The 23404-nt window shown below is 42.3% G+C and overlaps 5 protein-coding genes and 2 non-coding genes across 7 annotated transcripts; 2 read left to right on the top strand and 5 right to left on the bottom strand.

Annotated features, from left to right (window-relative positions):
- Window positions 1–469: 469 nt before the first annotated feature.
- LOC129586010 (epoxide hydrolase 4-like) lies at window positions 470–2782 on the bottom strand. Its single transcript, XM_055478988.1, has 5 exons — window positions 2346–2782; window positions 2047–2216; window positions 1817–1968; window positions 1602–1734; window positions 470–1085 (listed from the first exon to the last, which is right to left on the bottom strand). Exons 1-5 carry the CDS (start codon window positions 2547–2549, stop codon window positions 884–886), a joined length of 861 nt encoding a protein of 286 aa, XP_055334963.1. The 5' UTR covers window positions 2550–2782; the 3' UTR covers window positions 470–883.
- A 135-nt stretch (window positions 2783–2917) lies between these two features.
- Window positions 2918–5254, bottom strand: LOC129586019 (vacuolar protein sorting-associated protein 41 homolog). The gene is made up of 4 exons (XM_055478998.1): window positions 4931–5254; window positions 4100–4810; window positions 3334–3919; window positions 2918–2949 (listed from the first exon to the last, which is right to left on the bottom strand). Exons 1-4 carry the CDS (start codon window positions 5117–5119, stop codon window positions 2918–2920), a joined length of 1518 nt encoding a protein of 505 aa, XP_055334973.1. The 5' UTR covers window positions 5120–5254.
- Window positions 5255–6260: 1006 nt separating this feature from the next.
- Window positions 6261–11275, bottom strand: LOC129586007 (DBH-like monooxygenase protein 1). Its single transcript, XM_055478986.1, has 14 exons — window positions 10910–11275; window positions 10210–10371; window positions 9969–10148; window positions 9824–9910; window positions 9197–9376; window positions 8982–9084; window positions 8756–8851; window positions 8594–8670; window positions 7775–7829; window positions 7501–7625; window positions 7374–7433; window positions 7068–7201; window positions 6738–6954; window positions 6261–6612 (listed from the first exon to the last, which is right to left on the bottom strand). The coding sequence occupies exons 1-14, from the start codon at window positions 11186–11188 to the stop codon at window positions 6529–6531; spliced, it is 1839 nt and encodes a 612-aa protein (XP_055334961.1). The 5' UTR covers window positions 11189–11275; the 3' UTR covers window positions 6261–6528.
- Window positions 8109–8180, top strand: Trnad-guc (transfer RNA aspartic acid (anticodon GUC)). Its single transcript has one exon. It is a non-coding gene; the product is annotated as a tRNA-Asp (tRNA).
- On the bottom strand, window positions 8348–8419 carry Trnad-guc (transfer RNA aspartic acid (anticodon GUC)). Its single transcript has one exon. It is a non-coding gene; the product is annotated as a tRNA-Asp (tRNA).
- A 417-nt stretch (window positions 11276–11692) lies between the features above and the next one.
- On the bottom strand, window positions 11693–14450 carry LOC129586074 (uncharacterized). The gene is made up of 7 exons (XM_055479074.1): window positions 14070–14450; window positions 13883–13921; window positions 13730–13805; window positions 13142–13326; window positions 12903–12977; window positions 12555–12644; window positions 11693–12433 (listed from the first exon to the last, which is right to left on the bottom strand). Exons 1-7 carry the CDS (start codon window positions 14103–14105, stop codon window positions 11921–11923), a joined length of 1014 nt encoding a protein of 337 aa, XP_055335049.1. The 5' UTR covers window positions 14106–14450; the 3' UTR covers window positions 11693–11920.
- A 1018-nt stretch (window positions 14451–15468) lies between these two features.
- On the top strand, window positions 15469–18293 carry LOC129586012 (uncharacterized). The gene is made up of 2 exons (XM_055478990.1): window positions 15469–16681; window positions 17441–18293. The coding sequence occupies exons 1-2, from the start codon at window positions 15843–15845 to the stop codon at window positions 18099–18101; spliced, it is 1500 nt and encodes a 499-aa protein (XP_055334965.1). The 5' UTR covers window positions 15469–15842; the 3' UTR covers window positions 18102–18293.
- Window positions 18294–23404: the final 5111 nt, after the last annotated feature.

The following is a 23404-nucleotide window of genomic DNA, read 5'->3' as shown; positions in this document are numbered from 1 at the left end:
TGCCCAGACGATGTACCGTACTATCTGAAGTGTAAATAGGCAGGCGAAAGGACCAGGAGACAGAAGTACAGTATATGAAGGCAGAAATTTGCAAATGCGTAGTTAGAATTTCTTCAATTTTCCTTCCTACAGCTCATTCAGTGTCAGCTGAAAATAAATCTTAAAAAAGGCTGTAAATTAGTTAAAGCTGTACGAGGAGAGAACAAGCATCTTCGGTAGCGCGTTCGAATAGTCAAGACTCTTTGAAAACTGTGCGTCAAGTGTGCGACAGCATAATTCACTTAACAGCCAACTGTGGAAGGTTATGCATCTGCGTACACCTCACCGTCAACCGTGGATGGGTGCCCTGATTGACAGTGGCCAAGTTAAACGTGGACTGGCAGCCTTACGCGGTCGACTGTTAAGCCAGATTTGCAGCCACACGAGTGTTCAAAGTGTCTTGACTATTTGAACGCGCTACCGAAGATGCTTGTTTCCTCCTCGTAATTAGATTAGTTAAAGCTGTAAATTAATTTTGAAGTCTGTAATAATTATGGTATTAGTAATACCAGTATCATTCACAACGACTAGTGCGTATAAAATTTTGGAAAAAAACAGCAGTCGGTAAAAATAAGATATTTTTAACGCTATCTCGAGAGCAAAGGCGTTATGAATCCGGCTTGACTCATAAACTCCTCCATCGACATGTGGACACCGAATGGTGCTTCCTGGTTAATCCAGTGGCCGTAACCATCCAGCAGCCGCAGCTGGAAGGTCCCCGCCACACATTCCCGTGACCTTTCGGCGGCACTGACACTCAGCGCCGGATCCCCGGTCCCATGCAGTAGGTGTACCGGCGGCCGGATACCCATCAACGAGGGCATGGGTGGCGGGAAGACGCGGATCAGGTTGCGGTAGTAATTGAGGAGCGGCCGCAGAGCACCGTCTTTCCCCAGATAATACTTGTATACTTCCACTTCTTCGGGGTAACGGCGCTCGGCGTACGACACAGCGGTGGTTGGGTCAACATGGCTTCTACGCGGTACAGATCGTTGCTGAGGAACATGCGTTCCGGGAGATATGGAAGTTGGAAGAAAAATATATACCTGCGTACATACACAAAATCTGTACATTTGAAACACAAATTTTCCTAGTATTTTGCTTTCCAATTGAATAATTTTTAAATTTATCTTTATATGTACTGTAGAGTAACCCTGCACTTGACAGCTTTTTTTACAGCTCAGATAGACGTACGCTGTACGAGCACATTCACCATTCACATGTGCTGCCTGAGACTAGGCAGGCAGCACATGTGAGTGCAGTGCAGTCGGCTCTGAGCCAGCTGAACGTTTGTCAGTACTACAGTGCCGTATAGCTCATATCGTACGAAAAAGCTGTCAAGTGCAGGGTTACTCTACAGTATTTGAGTTTTTTAGTTTTTTAAATTTAAAGAAATTATTTTAATGCTTTTTCTGACTTTTTTCATTTTCAGATTTTTAAAAATTATTTTACATCTGAATTTTAATATTTTCTGGTCGCTTGTTTTTCTAAATTCTTTTGATTTGATTTTGTTTTTCTTGTACAGTTTCTCATTACTTTTAAAAAACTTTTTGAGGCAATACCAGCTTTTAAAAAATTGTCGAATTAGGTCGCCGAAGGGCATCCTGCTAAATGCGAGCGGATGAGGACAGTTCATGACAATCAGAAGATCCACCATTTCCGGGAAGACCGCCGCAAAAGTCCAGGATATTAAACCTAAAGAAAAAGCTCGAGATTTTAAAATTTTCGTCATTGTCCTGGGTTTCTCGGTTGAGCAGTGTGTGAAGACTGAGCGTACCGCCCCAGTCATGCCCCACCAGGATGCACTTTTCATAGCCCATTTGCTGGATGACACTGCGCACATCTCGCACCAACAGCGGCAGTGTATAAGCGCGCCGATCGGTTGGTTTATCCGATTCTCCGTAACCGCGATTATCAATAGCTACCACACTAAAGAAAATACTTCGGTTTTCTATAGTTTCTATAGAACTGGCTGGCATTGAGTATATTGCGGCTTGATTGAATTACCGAAAATGGGACCGGAAATGCTGTAGCTGGTGACGCCAGCCGAACCACAGATCTGGGAATCCGTGGATGAATAACATGAGCGGTCGACCGGGTTCACCAGCTGCGACATAATGCAGCCGGATTTCGCTATCCCGTAGCGGCTCACTCTCGTTTTTAAAACCATGGTACGTCTGGAAGAATACCGCAGCTCGTTTGTGTATTATTTCTCATTCGAGTTGGAGTCTTTGCTAATTGGTTTCGTCAAGATCGATTACTTTTAAGTGCTATACAGATACATAAAAACACATGTATTAACATACAGGAACTCTCAGGAATCCGTGCTCAAAATCCAGTTGATCAAGAATTTTCGGTTTGACGTCGCGCACGCGCCGAGGAACTGCGAAACAGGATTCATACGCTAATTGGATCATTACGCCAATGCCACAAATTCCCCCGATGATATACGCGAAAATTACGGCAAACAAGTTGCCAATGAATGCCAGCGGTATTGTCGCCAATGCCATGCTAATGTTGTATTATTTTATTAAGCCAGATAATTGTTTTATTCTTAGTTCCCCTAATATTGACACGGAGGAACTGATATTGACAGGGAGCGCTGATGGATAAGCTAGATTAATCATTAAATTAATACAGTTAGATCGTTCACGTTGGAACACATTTTCGTTACGAACACAACAGTGTCAGTCACGGATTACAATTTAACAGCATGGCAACAGCAAATGCTGATAAGCGTTATCTGACTTCCGCGTTATCGTTTTGCGTTACGCTGTTCGTTTCTGCAAAGCCGGCATTGAGTAGCGGAAAAATGTACGGTCGGATGGTGGTGGGTTATCGTTAGCCACTCACTTTATTCCATCCTGTAATACACGGTTTATGATAATCGTATTAGTTTGGAAAACAAATCTATAAAATTCGTAAATGAATATAATGACATATTCAAGCAGAAACCAGTGGAAAAGTTAAAACGGATAGGAGTGTTAAGACACAGACACGTACGTCATACGGTCATATTGCAGACATCGATGTAATACGCAGGTGTTTTGTCCAGTCACCTCGTTTAATCATAAAAACATACTTATAGAATGATTATCTCAGCTCACAGAACTCAAACTGCTTTCCTTGGCGCTTCTTTAATAAATGGAAAATTAAACAGCAGTCTCAGCTTACAGGCAAAAAAATGCACAATTTATTTCCAATGATAATAACTGAAACTAGACGCAAAATTCTATGCTACTGCTTTACATTAGTAGCAAAAATCAAAATTCAGACAACCAATTCGGTCTTTACCTTCCTCAGATGGATTAGCTCGCGGCAAAGTGCTTAGAATCACGGTCACATTGCCACGTACAACAGCAGCTCTGAAACGTTGCTCTGAAAAGGAACTCAAGCTCACTTCCACCGTCTTCGCGGGAATCCTACGACCGAAACACTTAGAAAGATCGTGTGTCGGCTGGCTGAGCACTGCCAGAGTTTCGCTAACAGCAGGACTGACTGCATCCGACAGCTGTCGGAAACGGTAGTGATTCCGGTTGCTGGTTTCCGCTGCGTGTGGCGGTTTGTCGGCGCACTTCATCGAACGGGGTTGATGAGAAGAAGCGTCGGACTCGTCTTTTCGTCCTATGTCACATACAGGGCATCCCACGGCGGCCGTTAGGACAGAGCCGGTGTGGAATGCATGTTTACACCGGAAGACGGTTACTCCATCATTAAGGTCAGAGTTGGTACTGTTCTTCCGAACCACCCTGTTCTTGCAAATGTGGCAGATTAATTCCGAATCAACAGAAAGTCCTCGTTGGCGCAGTTTAAGTAATTTCATCAGCAGTTCATAACAGTCGCTAAGCATTATCTTTCGATAACCGTCTCGTAAGGTCATCTGCAAATTGCAACAGACCAAAATGAAAACGGAAGGAAGTAAAGAAAGTAAGTACTATTAATTTGGAATGTAAACAAAATTAATACTAACAAATAAAACATCAGAATAAAATATGTTACAGGAAAATTCGGCTAAGTTTCTCAAATTTCCGGAAACAAACGTGCCAGATATAGATCGTACCTGCCAGTTATAATCCTGTAGAATTTGAACGAGCGAATCCCGGAGACCGGGTATCTGCAACCCATTTCTGATCTTGCGAATTAAAATGATTGGATCAACATGTGTCCCGATATGATCACTATGGTCCGTCAGCAGACGCACAGTTTGTGTAATATCAATATCCATTAAGCCTACAAGCACCTGCTGGTCAACGATGGCTTTGTATAAATTGTGCTCTTTGATTAACGGGAATACGTCTGGATGCTTGAGCATTACGCTGTTTTTCAGCGCTTGATCATATTGTCCAGCCAGCGTATAGAAAATGATCAGCGATTCCAGTAAGACCGGCTGCTTAGGATTGTTCAGCAAGGTCTCTAACACTGCGTTAATAATGGATTGAACATTATGTAATACGCTTGACCATTCCTTCGCCTTGCGAAGAAATCGCTCGTAATCATCTGGCAGAAAGGATAACAGAGCAAGTCTATACGATTCGGGTGCCAGCTGGAAGTCGTTGGAAACCGGTATGTACGGTGCCAGAATTCTCATCTTGCCAGCACGAGAGAATTCTGCCACTTGTTCTTCCCACGCAACTCTGTCATTGCCCAGCAGCTCTGGGCAGACGCGTGCCGCTTCTTCATAATTATCTTTGAATCGTAGATAATCCACATATTGCCGTCCGATGTCACGAGCGTTAGGCCTTTCATTTGCCCTCTTAAGATCTTGATATGTCTGCAAAAATGGACGTGTAGTTTTTTTTTGCCCGAGTGCTTATATTTGCAAAACTTCCTATGGCCCTGGTAAAATTTGATTAAGTTAGTGTGATACAGCGAGCTACCAGTATTGACATACAGGTATCTTCAGGAATGAATGTTCAATGGGCGGAACATCGAAAACGTCCAGCTGGGCACCGCGCAGGCGTCTTGAAAGCGCACCGCAGCGTTTACAGGCCAATCTGATCGCAACGGCAATTCCAGAAATTCCCCCGACAAAATATGCAAACACTACCGCTTGCATATTGGCGAAAAATACGGGCGCCATGTTGGCATGTACTGTTACGTCTTCGTATTTTTTTACACTTGAGTCTGGTAAAACATGGGATTAGCAAATTCCTTTGTAAAGCTTTGCAATATGGTAAATTGTGTATTGCGAAGGAGGCGAGACTAGAACATCGGCTTATTGACCCGTCACACCGATGAAGCACAAATTTTGTTGCGCTCTTGTGCTATTTCTGTGCTAACAATGTTTGCATTTAGGCAATTGCAATGGGAAAGCAATTCAGTAAAAGCACCCTGACAATCGTGCAACAAAAAGTCAATAAAAACACGTTGTTATACGTCATGACCACGGCTTTGCCGTTATCGTTGAATGGGGTTATCATGCGCGTCGGCACCAATGGCGGTTAAGTCTACGTGTGCTAATTTGATCAGGACGACGATTCCACAAATTTACCCGATTAAGGTGCGCACGCTATTACCATTAATAGATTGCTAATATGTTTGTGGCGCCAGGTTGTTAATGGGTCAACATCGTCGTATTTTACATAAGTCTAGTTTCAAGCGTGAATTTGTATTAGCGGCAAGTGCAACCGAAAGGGGAAATCAGACAGCAAGCAAATACACCCCGAGATGTGTTCCGGTTATCTTTAAACTGAGTCGGTGCAACTACAGAACAAAGCGCTCCCGCTTTAAGTTACTTCATCTGACAACAAAACAACGAAACAACACCAATAAAAGTCTATAGAAAACAATGCTGATCTGGAAACTCTTTTCGAGATTTACTATTATTAGGTAGAGGGACATTAATTAGAAATAATAACACTACTTTAGGAATGCGATATGCACTTTCAGCGACCTGTTAACCGTATTCGGTACTGTGCAGTGTACACAACCAACTTATGATGCGAAGCCCGATAATTTTTGCTGCGTTTTGTCAATAGCTATGCTATGTACTAATTACGGTTGTAATTTACGTTATTTTACAGTTGTACTTAATTAACTCGCGTGGCGTCAGCCGTATCTACTCAACGTGTCCTTTTTTCGGGAAAAAGTTCAAAACCAAATTGTAACTGCCGGCCTCCGACCATCCCAGTGCTAGCCTGGGTGGTAGCGCTGGAGTCAAAAGAGAAAAAAATTGTTTTGCATTCTTAGCCCCGATTCAAAGTGAATTAATAACGCTGGTATGCTGTTTATGATTTCTTATTTTGAAAAACCACATAAATGTTTATTCCCAGTTACTTTAAAACTGACACCGAGTAACTACAAGCGCTGGCGTGCAGAAAGATAAGCCAGGTAAAATTATAATTATAGTTAGATCGTTCACGCTGGAACACATTTTCGTTAAGAACACATCAATCATGTCCGGTATAACTGTTTAACAAAAAGGCAATACAAAAATGCTGATAAGCATTATCCGACTTCCGCGTTATCGTTTGACGTTACGCTATTCATTTATGGACAGCCGGCATTGAGTGGCGGTAAGACGTACGGTCGGATCGGTGGTGGATTATCGTTGTCGACTCGCTTTACTCCATCCTGTATAACACGATGTGTACAATAAGCGTATTAGTTTTAATAAGTCTATCTACACAATTTGTAAAGCAGTAAAATGACATAAACAGATAGAAAAATTTAAACGGTTAAGGCTGTTAAACACGTACGTCCATAACGCAGACTCCGATGTAATTATTGCGAGCGAAATAGAAATCCTGCAGCGGTTTGGCCTTCTCCGGTGTCCAGTAGATCTCGTTGATAAAATCCGACACGGGACCTTTCAGTTCACTCATCATCTCCTGCTTCATCATCATGTTTGTGTTGGCACCGCCGCTCATTGCTTGGCGCGCTTGGCTCGAAACAGAGGCGCCGATGGATGTTAAACTGTAATTAATATTGCTAAAAGGGAGGCTTGACGCGTTCTCATAATTTATTTTATTATTTAAAAACTTAAACGATAAGGCTATTTCCTATTTCGATTCGCTCGTGCGACGTACGCGTTGCGGTCCATCATGAGGCCGTTCGTGAGGTATTTCATCACCGGGTAGCTGGCGCCGCAGGTGTGCATCGCGGTTTTCGGATAATACTCTAAAAATGCCAGGCACATTTCCTCCATTGATCCTTCTCCGCCCTAATTAAATTTTTAATGAGGGCGGACAACATTTGAATTTTATAACAATACTATTAATTTATTATAAAATATAACTGTATCATTTATGATACGTAATACGTATGACTATACTTTTGCATCCACGTAAATAATTGTATAAAGAATCTGAAAAGTGAAAATGCAGCGGACGTACGAAAACGGGTTCCGTGTCGTTGGCGGTGGTGTAGTTACACTGTAAAACTAATCGATCTCCCTACAAAACAGACAGGTTTGTACAGTCGGTTTTTATGTTTTGTCCATGCATAAACATTTCGGCTGACCGGAAGGATAACACGTGGCGGATCGATCTCCCGTCCGGCTTGCAAGTTGAAATCGTAGGCACGGTCCATGTCCAATGGTGGTAGTTCTTTTTGTCCGCGGAAGTGACGCACAACGCCACTAACACCTGGGCACATCAATTAAAAAAGCAGTAAAATTAGCTTTATAATATTGTAATTGTGATTGTATTAAAAAGACATATGGAAATTTTCGTATTTAGCGCAGGTTTTCAATAAATTACATATCTAGAAAATTGTAAGATTCGCTGCGCGGTACCTCTTGTATGCATGTGGATTACGCTGCCGAAAACCTTGATGCCATCTTTGGGAAGCTGCGAATAATAGAATACGCAAGTAAGCCACTAAGTCATGCAGAATACAGGCAATTAAAAAAAATTATGGCTGTAACGAGAATAATGGCCTGAACGCTTTTGGTATTTTTCGTTTCTCGAAAAATGTAGTATAGGCGGAAATTTATTGTTGGCATTTTCTCTTGCAAGTGACAAAAAATCCGCTCATATACAGTACTTATACGAGTACGAAAAAAAGTACTTACTTAAAGCGGACAAAACAGGCTGTTGCGCTAAAGTGGATTGAAGTTTTATTAGCAATCCCAGTTAGTATAGTGGTGAGTATCTCCGCCTGTCACGTGGAAGACCGGGGTTCGATTCCCCGACTGGGAGACTTTTTGCAATTTCTGTAGATCAACCTGCCTTTTATTAATGATTTATTTTTTCTTCAGTTTATTGGCTTTACAAAAAAACTTTGATTAAAATGTTTAATGGAATAGCTAAAGCGAGAGTCCTGGCAGCAATAAAAGGCAAGCTGGTTTGTAAAAAAGGCAAAAAGTCTCCCAGTCGGGGAATCGAACCCCGGTCTTCCACGTGACAGGCGGAGATACTCACCACTATACTAACTGGGACTGCTAGTGGATATGCAATCAACTTTGACGTGATAGCGTGAGTTGTGCCACATGCGCAATAATTTTTGATAATAATGCGCAATAATTTTTGAAAAAGGCCAGACATAACTGGCTTTCACGCAAGTTATACAAGGCACTTAATTTTTGTGCTAATACCTCTGTACGTGCTCTTACCGCTGCTGAAGTGCACTGATCCGAACACTGTGCTTGCAGTTGGAATACTTTCTGTTCCGGTGGCAGGGTAAAAGCAACTGTCAATAAATAACAATGTTTTGGCTGAGCATATAGCATAATAGTAAATTTTATTGCCAGGAAATTAATCAGCCTGTTCCTTACAGTCCAATTCCAGAGCGCCAATCATCAGCGATGCGCTGTCGTATGTTCGCATTTTATCGGTCAGCATCATTCGCAAACCGGAATCATCATTAAAATCTGTAATAACATTACTTTAGTTAAGCATCTCGTAACATGATGGCAGCGTCACATATGTAACGTTTCCAAAATGAGCGAATAGCAATGATGCATTTTTTAAGCTGATTATTATATTGTTTCACAAACCTACCGGCATGATCGGGATTGTTGTAGTGCATCTGGACAACGACATACTTGCCGGACATTTCCGGTGTGAAAGGCTGGCCAACGTTAGCCGGCTGATACGCAATTGGCTACAAACAAATTACCATCAACACCTTCGTCGCCAGTTGCAAATTCCGTGTGGAATTTGCATTTGAAGGAACTTCTACGCGTAGAAGTACAACTGGAGTAAAGTAATATTACCGCAGCGCCCATGGCCCATCCAGCCAGCAGATTCTTGCAGTACGACATCACAAACGATCCGTCTTCCGGGCCGCACAAGAACGTCTTCTCATTCATCTGCTCTTCGGGGATGTCGTCGCACGTGTAGGCTAACATGTGATGGATGTGCGGCAAATTATCTTGGTTTATCAACGGCTCATGCTGCAAAAATGCCGGTTGCTAAGCGCAAAAAGTGGTATTGGATCTTCGGAATTTTTATCAACGTTCATTAGGCTAGTTTTAGACCAGTTTTCTTGTGTAATCTTAACAGCTGCGTTCAGCCAAACCGAAAGTAATTTATCGATTTTAAATCGGTACTGTCTAATTCTATTTCAGGAAAACAGCGAGCACTGGCAGCATTTTATCGCTATAAAACTGTCATCGCACTCAGCGCATCGCAGTAGCAAGCTGCTAAAAAATATTCTTAATCTGGTTACGTTTAAAATGATAAATTCATAAATAAAAATGTAGAAAATAATAAACTAAAAATACTGACTTAAAAAGTGTTTAAACGAAAAAGAAAGCTCATAAAATTTTTATTTGTTTCGGTATCCCGATCTGCAGAACCAGGTTATTCAGCTTTTGGTAGTGTTTTGTTCTTTGACATACGGCGATAGATTGGTATTTCTTGTCGAATTCCGGCATCTGCGTCAGCGTACACCAGTATTGTGTGCTGGCCTCGCTGGAAACATGTACCTATAAAAATCCAGTGTATTCAGCAATAACTCTCCCGTCAGAATAATTTCTACTGTACATTGTCCATGCGGAACTCCAGGACTTTATTGACATCCTTCAGCATTTTGCTCCTGTCCTCCTCCTTGCTCTGCAGGAAATTAATGCTGACGGAGCCGCGGACGTCATGCTTACGGACGGCTGCCGTGCGACTGGTGGGCTGGGTGAAGCTGTAGCTGTAAATCACGGGACCGGCAGCGTTCTGTAAGAGCAGAGGTAAACAACGATTCTGCCGTTATGCATTAATTTTTTTGTTGGCTTACGGTGAACGGGCGGTCTTTCTCGTCACATGTCTTCAGGCGGCGGACGGCGCGCAGCACCGTGTAACTAGCGTTCTTCGAGCCGGATACCGGTTGCCAGTCCTGTTGTTTGTCCATCTCTAGGTTGACTTGGTAGGTGGCCATATCAGCCGTTAACCAACGGTCCTATATTTAATAAATGCTTTAAAAACCCAAAGCAAATATTGCTGAAGATGCAGCATAATTTCGGCCGGCTTTTTTCGATAATTCTTTGATTATTGATTAAGTAAATAAATTCGTATGCATGCCGTCCAGAACTTATTAACTTTAGTGTTGAATACTTCTGTAATAAAAATTAAATAAAATGACTCGCAGTAGTGATCACGGTGCCATACAGATAAACGAAATCTCAATAAGATATCACAACATGAAAAGAAGAAAGAAGAAAGAAGAAAGAAGAAAGAAGAAAGAAGAAAGAAGAAAGAAGAAAGAAGAAAGAAGAAAGAAGAAATAAGAAATAAGAAATAAGAAATAAGAAACAAGAAATATAAGAAATAAGAAATACGAAAAAAAATCAGGAAAAAGCAAGAAGCGATAAAAATAAAAAAACAAGTCAAACAATAAAAAACTATAAAATAATAACAAAATGCTAAATTAATTCAAATGAGAAAATTAAAAATAAATCACAACATAAGGTTAAAAAAACAAGTAATAAGTATTATACCTGTACGACAACTTCATGTGTTTTCGCATCAACATAACCGAACAGCACATCCGATTGGTCCATACCGCCGTTGGGCGACAGCCCCATGGCCACCCAGCCGCCGGTCGGGAAGGTCAACTGCACCTCCACATGGGTCGCATTGGCGCCCCAGGCGATCTCCGCCGCTTTCCCGGCGGCCGCGCCATAATTCTCCACCGGCAACGTTTGACGGTGATTTAGCGGCAAACACTCACCGGACCACACTAGTCCGCTAATTAATAAAAACACTCCGCTGTACATTTTCCGGTGGCCGTTAAAACGTTCTACGACGAGACGGTATAATTTTCTCGTCGAACGTTTTTGTTGTTATGTTTGCTTAACGAACGCCAGCGCGAAAATGGATATTCTTCGATTCACTGATTATATATGGTTTTTTGTCAGGGAAGCGTCACGTTGACGCAGGCTGTTTTTTTCCAGTACATCAGCAGTTTTGATTTTATTACACCGGAACAATTTGTTTGATATCAGCCGGTATCCAATAAATGCGGGAACTTAGGATTATAATGCCCTGTCGCGCATCTATTCATTGCGGCTTTAAAATTTGATTTTCACGATTCGGGCATCAAAGAGGATGAGCGAAGAGCACAATAATGCAATAAAATCTGGCGTGTCATCACCGCCGCTGGAAAACGTGATCAGAGAAGAATGCTGAGCTGGGTGATGAAATACTGACATTACACATCGTGTCAATAAATAAATAACCCAAAACCAATAAATAAATTTAAATCCTAAACGGGAACATAATTTAATTATTTTGATAAACTGACAGCAATCAAAAACTAAAAAGATAAGATGACAATAACGACACTGATCAGATATAAAAAATAAATTTTTTTGGAAAATAAAAAAATGATAAAATGATAAGTGCACTTTTATATATCTCCAGTAAATAACCAAAAATGGTTTTATTTATAGGAAATAAGTGCAATAAAATTTATGAGTATACAGAAATTAATTTGATTTTTGCCAGCTTTAGACAGGAACCGACGCCAGCCTCCCGGGTTCTTGCGGCCTCGACCCCAACAACGCCAACTGCCGACGCAGCAACGTAACACTAATAGCGAACAGCGTCTGTTTATCCTCCTTCGGCTCCGCCGCTTCTTTCCTCTCTTTTTCCCGGCGAGGCGTTTTGGCCTTGACCCGTTCCTTCTCCACCGGCGTTACGGATTTCGGTGCCGGAATCTCCGCCGGCAGTTCCCGGTCCGCCACACTGGGCGCGATATCCGAACCCGACGATGTGGAGATACTGCGGGATTTCAGGCGGCGCCACTGTCGCGACGCCGGCGTCTGACTGGATTCGGCGTCCGAGTCCTGCAAATGCAGGGTGGTGTGCAGCATGGTCTTGCTGGAGAAGATGTTGGCGGCGCCTGGGACGTTGATGCGGATGGGAATGCGGTGGATGGCCGGAAGGCTCGGGCCGTAGCTGCTCCAGGTGCGGGAGTTGGTGAAGTCGCGTACTGGGCGTTTGAAAAAACTAATGGACTTCTATACAAACCATGTGAAATCAGCACCTATACAATTTTTGTCTTTGTAATATACTACAAACTTATGCTATAATGATTTAACATGCTTGGGTCTAATATCTACAAAACAAAATGCTAGTGACCTTTTCTGGTAACACATGATCTTTCGGTCGGTTGGATTTGGCATCACAGAGGTTTTGATAATGAGAAAGTACGCATAATTCTCCATAAATCTGAAAAACATAGAAGCTTCGAACTATCGTCTCTGGTTTTAGAACATGTCTTAATCGCAATTACTTGTACAGAAATAATAAGCTATGACTAAATTGACTAAAATAATTTTAGGTGCAATAGTTCATGGATTTCTGTGCGTTGTGGTTACTTCCTTAAGGCTTTCTCCTTCATATATGTACTTCTATAGGTACTGTAGTATTTTATCGATTTGCCAGTGTTTATTTGTTTAGTGATCGAGTATTATGGATCGAGCTTACGTTAATCAGGCAGAAAATCGTGGACATAACCAAAATGAGGACATCGGCACCGTTGCCCCTATAGGGCTTTTCATACTGCAAAGAAACCCGTTGTTTACGCTATCCATTAAAACGCTGCACTCCGCAGACGATACAAAAAAGTAGCCACTTGACATGTGATCCGCGGTGGTTTACAGTTGTTAACAGTATACTCGAGCGATTAGTAAACGTATGGCAAAGCCGAGCGGCGTGGGACGTACCTTGCGTATGACTAAGTGGATGTTGCCGGTGATGAGGACCAGCGTGAAGAGCACCATGCAGACCATCCAGGGCAGCAGCAGCTGCTGGACGCTGCGGTACACTCCGGCCACCAGCACGCATGCCGACACGCACAACGCCACGGCGCCCGTGATCTCCACATAACTTCCCAGACTCACCACATGACCTGTCCCGTATAAACACTGTTCAATGGAAACACCCAAGAAACCCTTACCGCATTATTAAAAATGCTTACACTGTAACCCTAAAAACATTTCTGAAATCTGAATAGTTTTTAAAGGACCAAGTTCAATTATTGGTTCAATATCTTATTTTAAAGTTCAAGAAGTGCAAGTTGTTAATGCAAGTGAACAAAAAAAATCCCGCTTGGAAAAAAACAAAAAATCGCGCTTGGTTTCTGCAACTTATCGTTTGTATTTTGCTGATATTTTCCCAAACGGTAGTGTGTGGATGATTAATATTCGGAAACATAAGAGTGTGTTCAATACATAAGAGCGTGTTCCGAAATAATTTAAAGCAGCAGGTTTCAAATTATAACGATTACATAAGAGGTAATAATCATAACACACCGTGAAATGAATGGCCGAAGAAATGGAATGGCTGGATGTCGAAGATAACAAAAATGGTGAAAATCCCACCAAGAAGCTAAAGTGCCGTAATAAAACCGATTAATGCATGAATTGCCGGTAAACATACATAAATTCCGATTACGAAGCACGTACAAAGCTGTACACCGCGCTGCCATAGCTTCCGTAGGCCACCTATAAAGACACCGAATTCCCAATACATTCAACTCCAACCATAAAAAAATAAGTACGGAAAGAGCAAGCCGATAAAAGATGTAACAGATGAAAATACGCTGCATTTTTAAAACGTTAATTAAACGGTAATATGCGACAATATACGAACATTATTCCACCAGCAGCACGATCGCAAAATGGCCATATCCAATTAACTGGGAAACACTCCTCCATTCAAATCTTAAAGCAGCAGCATTCCTTCGACAAACGTCCGGGAGAAAATGCGCGTCAAACACACGGCACACGGACTGATTGGCAATTACTGGCAAATGACCGCTGCGTTGCTCCATGGCCGCAACACAACAGCCGGCTGATGGATTAGGACAGCATCCCTGGGCCAACGAGTTTGCACTGGAAACCGGTGGCTCGCTTGTGATGCCGGCATTATACATAGAGAGTAAAGTTTATTGCTGGCCAGCGTGAGGTGTCAATGGCTCGCTGTAGACCTTGAACCTCACCCGTGTGTACGTTCGCCGCGTTCAACGGGTACCGTGTGTGTGTGTTACGTCGGTCCACATGCTGCTGGTCACGGCTGGTTAAGTGTGGGTAATAAAATCGTGTCGGCTGTGTTTAATGGCTGAGACGGCAGGTTTTTATTGCGAACTGCTGATTCCCGGTATTAAGTTATTTAAATAGGCTCGGTCTTTCACTTTATTTTCCCCGAACAATTCTGAAATTTTCTTACACTTAATTTAACCTTCTTACACTTTATTTACCCTTTTTTTAAAAGTGTCATTTAAAATCTGTTTTCTTTTTAAAAAATTTGATTTATTAAATTCTGCTTTCCGTAAATATTTAATTGCTAGACAATTTTCTTGCTTAAAATTAAATACCGTTAATAAAAATGGATTAAATCAAATTTCTTATTCTGCCATTTTTTTACGAATTATTAATTAATGAATGCTAAAAAAAATAAAACCTTCAGTATTAAAATTTATTACTTAAGGTAAGTTTTGTTAAATGAAAACCCGAGTTTTCGCGCTTCTAAAACCCATAATTCTTTTACCGGTTTACATGAATTTCTTGCCAGTTCTTTCTTTCAAGAATGCAGCCAAATACCTGCATATAACTTTTCTGGGGAACAATTTACAAGAACCCCTGCAGTGTTGTTAATATAACACCGATACAACGCGATGCGCAAAAAAACGCATAACTGTCTGTTGAACCAGCATTTTCTTTTAAACGCTGCTCATAATTTTCTTCCGCTACTTTCATAGTGGCGCACATCGTTATGTTAAAGAACAATCACGCCATATTATACCGATTATAAAAACACTAACCAGCCGCATAATTGCCAAACCGTTCATCTATCTCCGTGTAGCAACAATCAACAATGCGCCTCGTTATCATAGAAATATGTGTGATTGTGTAACACCCGTCACGATAGCGGCAATTGTACACGTTGAACGTATACCGTACAAAGTACCGCGATATTTCTTACAAAGTGCCTGCGGAGTAATGTACAATGTTTACTCGGGCAGTTCCATTCAAAGCACCTTATCGACAACACTTTCACTCGGCCAACACACACCGCTCCATCGATCGGCATTAGTCAACAGACGCACTCAGTGGCATGTGACTAAACTATAATGCATAGTTCGCCGCAATGTGACTTTTTCACAATATACGCACCGGCGCTGACTCATCGCATACCTGCGTGATTACACGCAGCATATTCGCTGTATAGAGTAAGCAACATGATGCGCCGATTCCCTTCGCATTCCTTTTCTCCGTGGTTTATATTCGAATTTCTCGGGCAACGGTGATATTTTTCTATCGTTCCTTATTCCATCCTTTTTTTCTACTTCGCACACCTAAGTTTTTACCGGTTGTTTAAACCGGTGAATTATTATCAAAGATTCTGTGAATCTTTTACATAAAAATGGGGAAATTAGCATGGATCGTTCATGGATTATTCGGCATCGTGTTAGTCGCCGGGATTATCGGGATGGCGGTGTACGGATCGTATTTAGAAGCCCGTGGCCCATTTCTTCTCGTCAATAACTACATCGCGCTATGGCTGACATCTCTACTAACATTTTTTACGCTACAGTCGTTTTATACATTAATCGCTCCGCATCCACATTATGAGCAATTCGCCTTCGCTCTTATCCAATTCATCTACCATTTTTTAACCGGTTCATTATGCTTAATAATCTGCGTCGGATATGCGCTATACGGCCGTGTGGAATTAGCCATCTGGTCAGCAGTAGCGACTATAATCTGCTGGATAAATATTTACCTCGTTATCTACGTCCGCCGGGATAAATTACTGGATTACACAAAAAAGAACATTATCGCGATGATTGTCTCTGTTTTTAACTGGCTACTCCGCTTTTGCTTCCTGGTGATGGCTTGTTTTCTAGCGGCCGGAGCGCTGTACCACGGAACGGGAGCGGTAGCCTACCCCCCACGGGGGACGCTGCACACCGTCACCCTTCCCGATGGGCGGAGCCAGAGCGTCCATGTGTATTGCGAAGGCCCGGTTAATGCCAGCATCCCGGTGGTGTTGTGGGAGGGGTCAGCCGCCCACGGGTACGCGGATTACCTGGGTTTGCAGCGCGTGGTCAGTGAGCAGCATTTCCGGTCGTGTTCCTGGGATAAAGTGGGACTGGGGTGGAGTGATTACATGCTGGTGGATCAGCATGGTCCAGAAGGGTATTATCACAGCCTGATAGAGTCGGTGAAACAGACGGAGCGGGCGCCGTTTATCTTTGTCGGGTATGTCAGTACAGGGAGACGTTGTTTAGGTTTGTTTGCACAGGTGTGATTGCGTTGTTCGACGAGAAATCGGTGTGTTGTTAACAACGTGTGAAAACATCTGCCATACCGGTATATGGTTAATTTATGGTAGTCAACGGCCAAATAATCCGAATATTAGCGACTGTGTCTATAGCACAATAACGTTTTTTTCACACTGTTCATAATAAATATGTACTTAAGATACGAATACTTCATATCTTGCTTATTTTATTATATTACGAGTATGGTTCCTTTAACCTTGTTTATTTTTTAGATGTTGTTTTGAATTGAGGTGTTGCACATTATTCATTTTTTTCATTCTGCGCGGTTCTGCTATCGTTGTTTAAGTACATATTACACATTTTAAACACTATCGTTTGCATTAATGCAAACACTAAAATACGTAAAATAACTTCAGCAGCGATGGAAGATTAATAACAATCAACAAGTCTATTCAGACCATTAATTTCTCGTCTACTGAAAAGTCATTATCCACAACAAAACGTTTTGAAAACTTTCCTACTCATAGGCTTCTTTTAATTTGTGCTCACATGATCCAAGCGAAGCAGTTTGTCTAATTTGCCTAAATTATTGCGCTAAGCTACGTAAACTGCCGGAATCTTTTCGTTCTTTGGCTCGGTTCGATGTCCGTCACAGTTCGCATTGTACGATTATTAGTATTGCGCAAAAACTGCTTCCGGTACCGGTTAATTCTAATTCGCTTTTTAATGCGTTTAGGTGGGGCGCCGGTGGCGCATTCGTGTACGACTACGCGGCTCACCATCCGGAAAACGTAGCGGCCATAATCTACGTGGACGCTTATCCCATCCACGCTGATTGGCTAGCGCTGAAAGACCTCATCAACATGACCGACGCCCAAGTCAACGCCACCATGGCAAACGACGTTCAAGACGGCATCCGCGGCGCCCGCATGCACAACGTTATCGGTGTCCCTTGGGGACTTATGTCCGCCCTCCTCCCCGCCGACCATTCTTACCCGGAGGAACTCCGCAGCGAGAAACGCTGGTTTTATCTAACTGAGAAGATGCGCATCACGCAGCGCTGGGTCTTCGAAGACCTTCCCAATCAGAGAGACGTCTTCGCACAGAATATTACCGGGAATATCACAGTCAGCGCCGTGATGTCGGCGTGGAACGCTTCGCAGGTGGGACGGTTGGTGTGCGACACGCTGAAGCTGGACAACGATGCGTGCGATCTACAGAAGAAGAATAATGACTGGATGATCGATGCCAAGAAGGGGCTGGTGAAGAACGGTGGGATGATAGTGGAGTGCCGCGAGGATGTGTGTGATCAGGGATACTTTGTGGATGTCAGTCCACACTATACCGTTAATCAGATTGTTCGCATCTGGGAGTACGTTCGGCCGAGAGTGTCGTAATGCGATTAACGGGCTATTGCGTTGGATGAGTGAATTAGTCCGAGTGCTGTCGTTATTTGATATGATGCAGGAAACCGGCAGCATGCAGTTTTCCGGTTGACAGTGTTATTGCAGATCTCGAAATTCAATATGAACGGTTCAATTTTTTTATATTAGAAATGCGATGAGCGGAATAAAATGTTGGCTGCAGCATTCGATATTCTGCTTTTGCTTATCGCATATTGCCTGCAGGATACAACTGCGCACTATTAAATTTAATACACCTTTTTCCGATTTTATCGTAATGGACCACATGCAAAAAGTGCAACGAGCGCGTATCCTATTGAAAACACCAATATGTTGTTTCCCAGATACTGCTATAAGTACACTACAACAAAATATTATTTAGCAAATGCTGAAATCATGTAGAGTAACTGCTGTTTTTACAAATGTGGAAATATTAGTGCCCTGTTGTAGATTACTTTTCTCAGGCAGGTTGTTGCATATTTTCATGTTTCGCACCGCTGTAACAGCTCTGCGACCTCCGTTTCCATCAACTCAAGAGACGAGAACAATTCTTTTCTTTCTTCCATATTGCCCGGATATGGGTGCGTCCGTTCAGTTGACGCCGTGGAAAATTGTAGACTGGGCCTTGATACTACTGCCGCAATTCCCGCCAACAATGGGCCGCTCTCCAGAGTGGTCACATTCCCGCTATGGCAACGCTGACGATTAATACGACACCAGACCAATGGACAGCAACTATGACGAAAATGACAACAGCTCCTCCAGTACAACCGTAAATCCATTGGAGTATTGCGCTCTGCTATTTGTTTCTGCAAAGTTTGACCAAGAAGACAAAAATCGTTCTGAACGGCCAAAATAGGGGAAATCGATCAGCAGTGCAGCGCTACCTGGGAGCATGTCTTTTATTTGTGGCGATGTGCTTTGCAATGGCTGTTCCACTGACTTCACAAGGGCCTGTTCCACTGCGTAAAAAACAAGAACAACAGCAAGTATGTTAACAATTATACTTAGTGTACATCGAAAATTGGCATATGTTAAGCGAATTATCTATAGGCGAATAAAAAGATAAATAATGAAATATTATTATCTCTTCTGTGAAGCGACTAACCGATCACATGATCGGCGAAAAATTGCACATTCTGGAATCTGACAATTGAGCTAAATGTTAGAAAGGCAGCCTCTATACAGATATATATATATATTTTTAGTATTTTACATAGCGATTCCTTTGTTTTGTCGATAACCGTTGGCAATCATATCGGCCTAGGATCATGGTGGTACGGTTTTGACTCTCGCCATCGGCAGATGTTTTCAGGGTTTCTATGCGAGCTTAGCCCAGCCCTTGCATATATTTCAGATGGCGACACTACATCCCTGCTTATACTCCTTCGAAGCGCGAATAAGCAGTACAAGTTGACATATTCTCAGGGCATCGTCGCCGCGATGATCTTAGTGTTGACATAAAGCTTTCTTTCGATTTCAAAATCAGAACGAAAGCCAGATTCTGCAGCTGACCGGATTCGGGATTGAGATAACAACATTCAGCATAGAAGCGCAGCAAACCTGACCGAAACATTACAAATTAATATTATTCCGCACCGACTTATTCTACGTATCTCAACCGTTTTTGACGTCCGTTCGCTATCATGCGGAAACAAAATCTGTTTCAAATAAGGGGAGAAAGGCTCGCATAACTTATTCCTTTTCAAAAGTTTTGTACAGTATACAGAGTTTTGTATACAAGTTTTGTACACAGAACTTATGTAACGGCAGCACTTTAACGTACTTAAAAGTCCGTTTTTACTTTCTTCCAGTCCATACTTTAGATATTGTGGTCCCTTCGCCAGATCGTTTCGTTGATGCAACGAATCTTGACTTTATTAGGACTGATAAGAGCAAGGACCAGAGGAGGTTTCGTGTTTAGCAAAAGAAAACAAAACTTTATTCTCAGAAGTTTTTGAGCTACTCTTATCGCAGTTTTTGAGCTACTCTTATCGTTTTGTGGAAATCGGTACAATGACGGAAGTTACAATAAAAGCAATGAACTTCGAAAGGGATCGTGTGTGAAAAACAAGAAAATTCTTTAAACTAGCGGGAGCTGTTTTGTTTTCGCATCCCCAGTTTTTGTCGAACTTTTTGATTTTTCATACAACAATAGGTATTTCAGTTGTATGCACTTTGAAATGGCTGAAACACAAAATGAGAAGTTTGTTTTCGTACCTACATTGCTTGTACTGTAGAACTATAAATGTATTTCTTTGGGCGAAATCAGCAAAACAACAAACACAAAAGACACATATTGTTATTCAAATGTCACAATTTACCCGATTCTTGTGGATGCTCGGAAAATGGGGTTTTGCATCGCTCATGGTCATAAGATTGTGCAGTTGGTGTCATGCCGGTTTCGCCTAAAGGATAATAAACTGTACATAAGAGGGAAGAAGCGCGTAGTCAGGTTGGCTGAAGCGTATGGTAATAGTGGTCAAAATGGTATGCTATGCGAACATGACATGTTGCTGGGAACAAATAACTAGCAAAGTGCACTCGCCTTTTATGGGCACTGCATGACCGAAGCGTAACAGGATTACACGATTGCCGTATACTATAGGAAGCGCAATTTCAGATGCATGGCTAGTTCGCTTTTTATAATATAGGAGCATAAAACCTTTAAAATGGATGTACAGCATACGCATTTAACCGGCAAAACGTAGAGATGGTTGGACCTCAGATTATTAAAACACCACCTCCTTAAACCAGGCCTGACAAGTTTTTTTTACAGTTGCGAGTGTCCTCGCTAGCGTACGGTTTTGTCGAGGTGCAAGGTAAAACCCTTTGTACCAGAAACTTTTTACGACACTGCAGCGATCTCTACCATGCTTCACGCACGTGGTGATATTTCGACAATAACGTTCATTATCGAGAAATCAGTTCATTCTTATCATTTCCATGTAATGCTCTCTTCTAATCAAAAAAGCCCATTTTCGAAATGTTCACAGGGCGAACAATGCACATTTTTTGTCAGACTCTCCCGTGTATTTTAAAAATCGTTTGTTCACGCTCTCACACTTTTGTATACAATTGCTTTGTTAGGAATTTCACTGGTGGAAGTCCAGTTGGCCGAATCGAAAAGTAAAATAATGTACAGTGTAGGCGGCAAAATTTTCGAAAAATGTTTTCCTGGACTTGGGAACAGTTTTACCGGTTTAAATGTAGTGTTATTTACTGTACGGGGAGGATTTTGGTGGACTCGGTAGCGCATTAGCTGTTGCGAGTTTAAACTGAACACTAATTTGGTTAAACTGTTGACGTAACAGCGAACCGTGGATGCCTAAACCAACAGCTGAGGTTGGTAAGTGAATAATGCAGTCACCACGGCTGGCTGTTGCGCAGTAATTGGTTCATGACCCATCCGCGGTTGACTGTTACGCCAATGGCTAACGGAACTGGTGTTCAGTTTAAACTCGCTGCAGCTAATGCGCTACCGACTCAACCAGAATTCTCGTCGTACAGTAAATGATCCTGCGCTTGAACCGGTAAAACTGTGCACTGGATGACCGGGTGACAGATATCACGAGTTGCAAGTGGTCTGAACTGATATACGGCCACCGAACATGTTTGCATAATGCCGAAATTATACCAACATAATGATTATGTTGGTATAATTTCGTTCATGGCTACAGGCGCATAAGAATATTCTTCAGATTTTCACAGCTTGCCTCCTATAATGATGCTTTTGCCAATCAAAAGCGTCGTTATTGGCAAAAGCATCGTTAGAAGAAGCATATTTGGTTAGAGCATCTATTTTGCCTACGCCTCCAAAAGGGAAAGGGAGCGCGAAATTCGAAGACTGTAAAGCGCTGAGAACAGATTAGTCGTCCAGGTTATAGGACTAACACTTACAAAGCGGTTCGTTAACAGAAAACTCCGGTTAAGAGAAATCGAATACTGGCTCAGTAATATTCGACAGTTTGGCAAGACAGTCGAGAGGATAAAACATTTCATTTTTCGTAATTCGGGGATTTCCAACACCGCCTGGAAAAAAACGTTATTTCGCCTTCCTCCAGTTCCATTCGTAATGCCTTGTTACTGTTCCTCCATTTGCGAAATTCGGCGAAATCACAGCTACAATGGATTCTGAATAGGTAATCTGTTAGCTGAGACCGGCTGATATTGAGCAAAGTACTGACTGGATCGAACAGTCTTTCTTCCGTTCTAAGCACTTTGAGATTTAGTAGCGAAATGAAAGCCCCAGTTTCCAGATTTTGTATAGTGCTGCTATTAAAAGTTAGAAACTGCAATCTGGGAACCCGTGAAAATCCTTTTTTCTTTTTATAAGCCCGTAACACAACCACAACTCGCTATCCGTTAAATTAATGAAACCGAAAATGGAGAGCATATATGTAGAACGACAGTCTTGGCAGTGTAAAACTGGGTTCTTTAATGTGTAAAGTAACGCGGATGTAGAATGTTTCTACATTGATTACAGAATGATTCCTAATGCATGTGCAGTAGCAGCTTATAAGCTAGAACAGGATTGACGTCATTAGAGTACATGAGATATACATGTGGCCAGCATGCGTTACTCACATCATGACAGCAGCGACCAAACATCATGAAAAGTATTTGTGTTCAAATTGGCCGAGACGCACTGGGCGTTTCATTCATCTGACCAATGCCCCACAGATCCAGTCGGACAACATGCAATGGCAGTTTTGCCACAGTTCAAGCAGCTTGCTTCCAATCATTTATCCTAGTCCTGTAGCCACATTCCAAATGTATGTTAATCTGTGATGTACAGTTGCGAATATTGACACAATTTAGTGCCGCCAGCTCGCTACACACTGTCGAAAAGAGAGGGGTTGCAGCAAACTTTGGAATTGGTTCATAAGCTCCATAGTATTCTGGCTGCATCGTGCAGTTATAAGCAGTACACAGCTCAACAATGTCCTTTGCCCTCAAAGTTCGACGTTGTCCCATTCTGACGGGTTTTCTTTATGCGTCGTCACGATGGGAAGAAATACCGGAAGTTCGGGATGTTGTGTGTCGGTCAAATCGAATGCGCCGTAATGCATGATTGATTCCAGATCGTATTCTGTCCCGTAACTGGCCATCTGCTGGAGCTTGCGAAAAAGAACGCTGCTTGCATGGAGTTCTGTTCGATTTGGATAAATGCGCAGGTACTTATCGCGGTCTGTTCTGTGATGCTCATGAAAAAGTCCGAGTGCATGAAGAACCAGATGCTGGATAGCGCCACGGAAAATGCACGATTGAGGCAGCGTAATATTCTGCTAACCGCC

This window comes from Paramacrobiotus metropolitanus, unplaced genomic scaffold, assembly GCF_019649055.1.
Source record: "Paramacrobiotus metropolitanus isolate TYO unplaced genomic scaffold, Prichtersi_v1.0 Parri_scaffold0000019, whole genome shotgun sequence".
Taxonomy (NCBI): Eukaryota; Metazoa; Tardigrada; class Eutardigrada; order Parachela; family Macrobiotidae; genus Paramacrobiotus; species Paramacrobiotus metropolitanus.
This window is presented reverse-complemented; position numbering and strand designations above follow the sequence as displayed.

Coding starts and splice junctions, on each gene's coding strand:
- LOC129586010 (XM_055478988.1), bottom strand. CDS start 2,549: ATGGCATTGGCGACAATACCGCTGGCATTCATTGGCAACTTGTTTGCC. Junction 2,217..2,345: donor ACGGATTCCTGAGAGTTCCT/GTATGTTAATAC, acceptor GTATTCTTCCAG/ACGTACCATGGTTTTAAAAA. Junction 1,086..1,601: donor CGACAATTTTTTAAAAGCTG/GTATTGCCTCAA, acceptor GTATGTACGCAG/GTATATATTTTTCTTCCAAC.
- LOC129586019 (XM_055478998.1), bottom strand. CDS start 5,119: ATGGCGCCCGTATTTTTCGCCAATATGCAAGCGGTAGTGTTTGCATAT. Junction 4,811..4,930: donor ATTCATTCCTGAAGATACCT/GTATGTCAATAC, acceptor CCATTTTTGCAG/ACATATCAAGATCTTAAGAG. Junction 2,950..3,333: donor AGCTAATCCATCTGAGGAAG/GTAAAGACCGAA, acceptor CGAATTTTATAG/ATTTGTTTTCCAAACTAATA.
- LOC129586007 (XM_055478986.1), bottom strand. CDS start 11,188: ATGTACAGCGGAGTGTTTTTATTAATTAGCGGACTAGTGTGGTCCGGT. Junction 7,434..7,500: donor CGCCACGTGTTATCCTTCCG/GTCAGCCGAAAT, acceptor TCTGTTTTGTAG/GGAGATCGATTAGTTTTACA. Junction 7,202..7,373: donor ACGACACGGAACCCGTTTTC/GTACGTCCGCTG, acceptor AAATTTAATTAG/GGCGGAGAAGGATCAATGGA.
- LOC129586074 (XM_055479074.1), bottom strand. CDS start 14,105: ATGGCCATTTTGCGATCGTGCTGCTGGTGGAATAAT. Junction 13,806..13,882: donor GCAGCGCGGTGTACAGCTTT/GTACGTGCTTCG, acceptor ACGGCACTTTAG/CTTCTTGGTGGGATTTTCAC. Junction 12,645..12,902: donor CGATTTTCTGCCTGATTAAC/GTAAGCTCGATC, acceptor TATGTTTTTCAG/ATTTATGGAGAATTATGCGT.
- LOC129586012 (XM_055478990.1), top strand. CDS start 15,843: ATGGGGAAATTAGCATGGATCGTTCATGGATTATTCGGCATCGTGTTA. Junction 16,682..17,440: donor GCGCCGTTTATCTTTGTCGG/GTATGTCAGTAC, acceptor TAATGCGTTTAG/GTGGGGCGCCGGTGGCGCAT.